This window comes from Penaeus monodon, chromosome 4 (assembly GCF_015228065.2).
Source record: "Penaeus monodon isolate SGIC_2016 chromosome 4, NSTDA_Pmon_1, whole genome shotgun sequence".
Lineage (NCBI taxonomy): Eukaryota > Metazoa > Arthropoda > Malacostraca > Decapoda > Penaeidae > Penaeus > Penaeus monodon.
Window position 1 is genome coordinate 23,096,750 of NC_051389.1, and position 2,500 is coordinate 23,099,249.

Sequence of the window (2,500 nt, forward strand, 5' to 3'; positions counted from 1 at the left end):
TTTCTGCTTCTGTAACCCTAAGTCATCATTACACAAAGTTCCTAAATCTTATGACCACCTTTGTACCCCTAAGACATGCTAGAGAGAAAGAAAGCTAATGTTCTGTGCCAATGAACAAGGAATGGGAACAATGCTGTAGTTTTGTCCAGTATTTATTATTTTTTTCTTTTACTTTTTTTTTTTTTTTTCTGTCGGTACTGCCTTGAGACTAGCCAGCTGGTCAGCCAGCCTCTGCCTGGCTCTGGTCCTAGTTACCTGGTCTCTGGCCATTACCAAATACACCCGTGCCCACCCCCATTTGTACTGTGCCAATGTAATCACCCTCCCCCATTTTCTCTCTCCCCCCAAGCCACCACGACCTCATCCTCCTCCACCTCTTCAGGGAACGGAGGCTCAGGGAGTTCGAAAGGTAACAGTGAAAATCCCACCATGACCACAGCTAGCCCACCACTTGGCCCCCTTACCCCCCTCAGAGCTTTCTTTTTACCCTGAATGTCGGCCCGTGACCGCCCCCACCCCTCCATCCCCCTGCTCCCAGTTGCTCACTCCCCTTTGTGCCCCTTACTGAATGTTGCAATCTTTACCACTCCCAATGGATGTTACAGACTGAAAAGCCATTTGTGAATCATGCAAGTTTGATATAATGATAAATATTTGTTTCTTTTGTTTTCTGTTTTTGTTTTTTATTTTTGGCCCTTTTGTTTTTTTTGTATATATATTTATTATATACTCATGTTTCTGCCTTTTTGTGCTAGTTTGTTTCCAGCCGTTACTTCTTCATCCCAAGTAAATATGCATAAAAGATCTTGGCAGTTGGTGGAATGTGCAAGCAACTGTTGTAAGAGGGGATGACTGAATCCTCTAAACTGGATTAGTGCAGAACAGATGAGAGATTTATTTACTTGAAAAAAGGGGAGGGAAATATTGATTAGAAGTGGCAAATGTAGGCAGTTGCTGTTTGCATGCAGTGCTTGGTGTATGCAGGAAGCTTGCATACTTTTCTGCATTCATTCCCTCTCTGGCCATTCTGCACTTACATTTTTTGGTGAATTTGCATTTATAGACATCAGAGGTTTGAAGTAACATCTAGTTATGATAACTATTGCACATCAATTATTATTATCATCATCAAAAGTGGATTTTTTATTGATTTTATTAATTGAATTATATGGAGGTTAATCATGTTCCTGCATGCCTCATTATAGGGACATTTGTTTGCACATCAGGGAACACACTTTCTCTGCCTCATTATTTCACAGCTGAATGAATGACTTGATGTTGGAATGCAAGCATGCAGATGGCACTGCAAGCAATATCTTGGAGAAGCAAAAACACAATCAAATGATGAAGTGATTTTCTTCTCTTTCTGTTTCCTTCTTTTTTGTGTTTCTTCATTATCTCCTTCTCCTACGTCTCCAACTCCTTTTTTCCCCCCTTTGTAATTATTTCTCAATGGAAAGCACCAAATGCTTTGTTATTTATCCAGATTGTCTCCTAGGACCCACAAGGTTGGCAGGATGTGAATATAATTTCCAAATGCAAACAATTTCATTTGCATTTGAGCAGGAATGCAAAAATGATAGTTACTCGTGCAAGTTTTTTTCTTCTTCTTCTTCTTCTTCTTCTTCTTCTTCTTTCTTTTTTTCTTCTTTTTCTAATTGTTATTTTCATTATTTTGTTTGTTAATGTCATTATGATTATTATTATTGTTATGATTTTTTTTTTTTTTTTTTTCATTATTTTTGTTTCTTTTGAAAATAATTGTTATTACTTTTGTTGTTATCTTTAGTATTGCTAATACTATTCCTTTTGATTGTTTGCTGTTTCTTATATTTTGTTTCTAGCAATTGTGTCTCTAATAAACACAATTCATTTATTACAAATAGTATTCCAAGTTCATATGCAAACTCAGAAATGTAAATCAGTTACAAGAACATTACTTCGATAATTTTGTAGATAATTCTCAAGAGTAGTCACATTTTTTATAATTTATTTATTTGTTCATTTTTGACTCTTGCAACAAACATATTTCAGTATCTTTACTGTTCTAAAAGAATTCAATGTTGCTTTTGCTTACTGTTTACCTTGGCTGTGTGCTCTGTCTTACCATCTAAAAATTCAAGTGGTTTAATCAAAATCGAGGACAACCTTCATTCTAGATTGTTATAGTGTAATTGATGTATTGCTGTTCTAGGACTTCACTATTTCTCATCTCAGTCCCCTTCACTTCTCACAATTATTCTTGTAATTTCTGAGGTCATGTTTGCAGTTGTATATTGCTACGTTATCTGATGTTTTTGTGTACTGGGAAACCTGCAGCCAATTTTTTCTATGATTCTGTTACAAATCTAGAGGGTTTTGCTTTCTTAAATAGATGAAAGCAGAAATTTTTTGGCAATCATTTTAACCCATTCCTAATAGGTATCGTTTGATGTGGGAGGGGAGGGGGGGGGGCGTACAAGAAAAAAAATTGAAGATTGCAATTTTTCAGTTCTTGTAT

General features: G+C 36.2%; 1 protein-coding gene across 12 annotated transcripts in view; it reads left to right on the plus strand.

The window, feature by feature from the left end:
- Positions 1–2,500, plus strand: part of LOC119570870 (SWI/SNF-related matrix-associated actin-dependent regulator of chromatin subfamily E member 1-like) — a 41,191-nt gene that overhangs the window by 17,871 nt on the left and 20,820 nt on the right. For 4 of the 12 annotated variants that reach the window (XM_037918446.1, XM_037918440.1, XM_037918443.1 and 1 more), the window contains exon 4: positions 350–409. The exons of the other annotated variants lie outside the window; for them this stretch is intronic. In XM_037918446.1, coding sequence (XP_037774374.1) covers positions 350–409 — 60 coding nt within the window. The remainder of the gene's footprint in view (positions 1–349; positions 410–2,500) is intronic. 12 annotated transcript variants of the gene reach the window in all.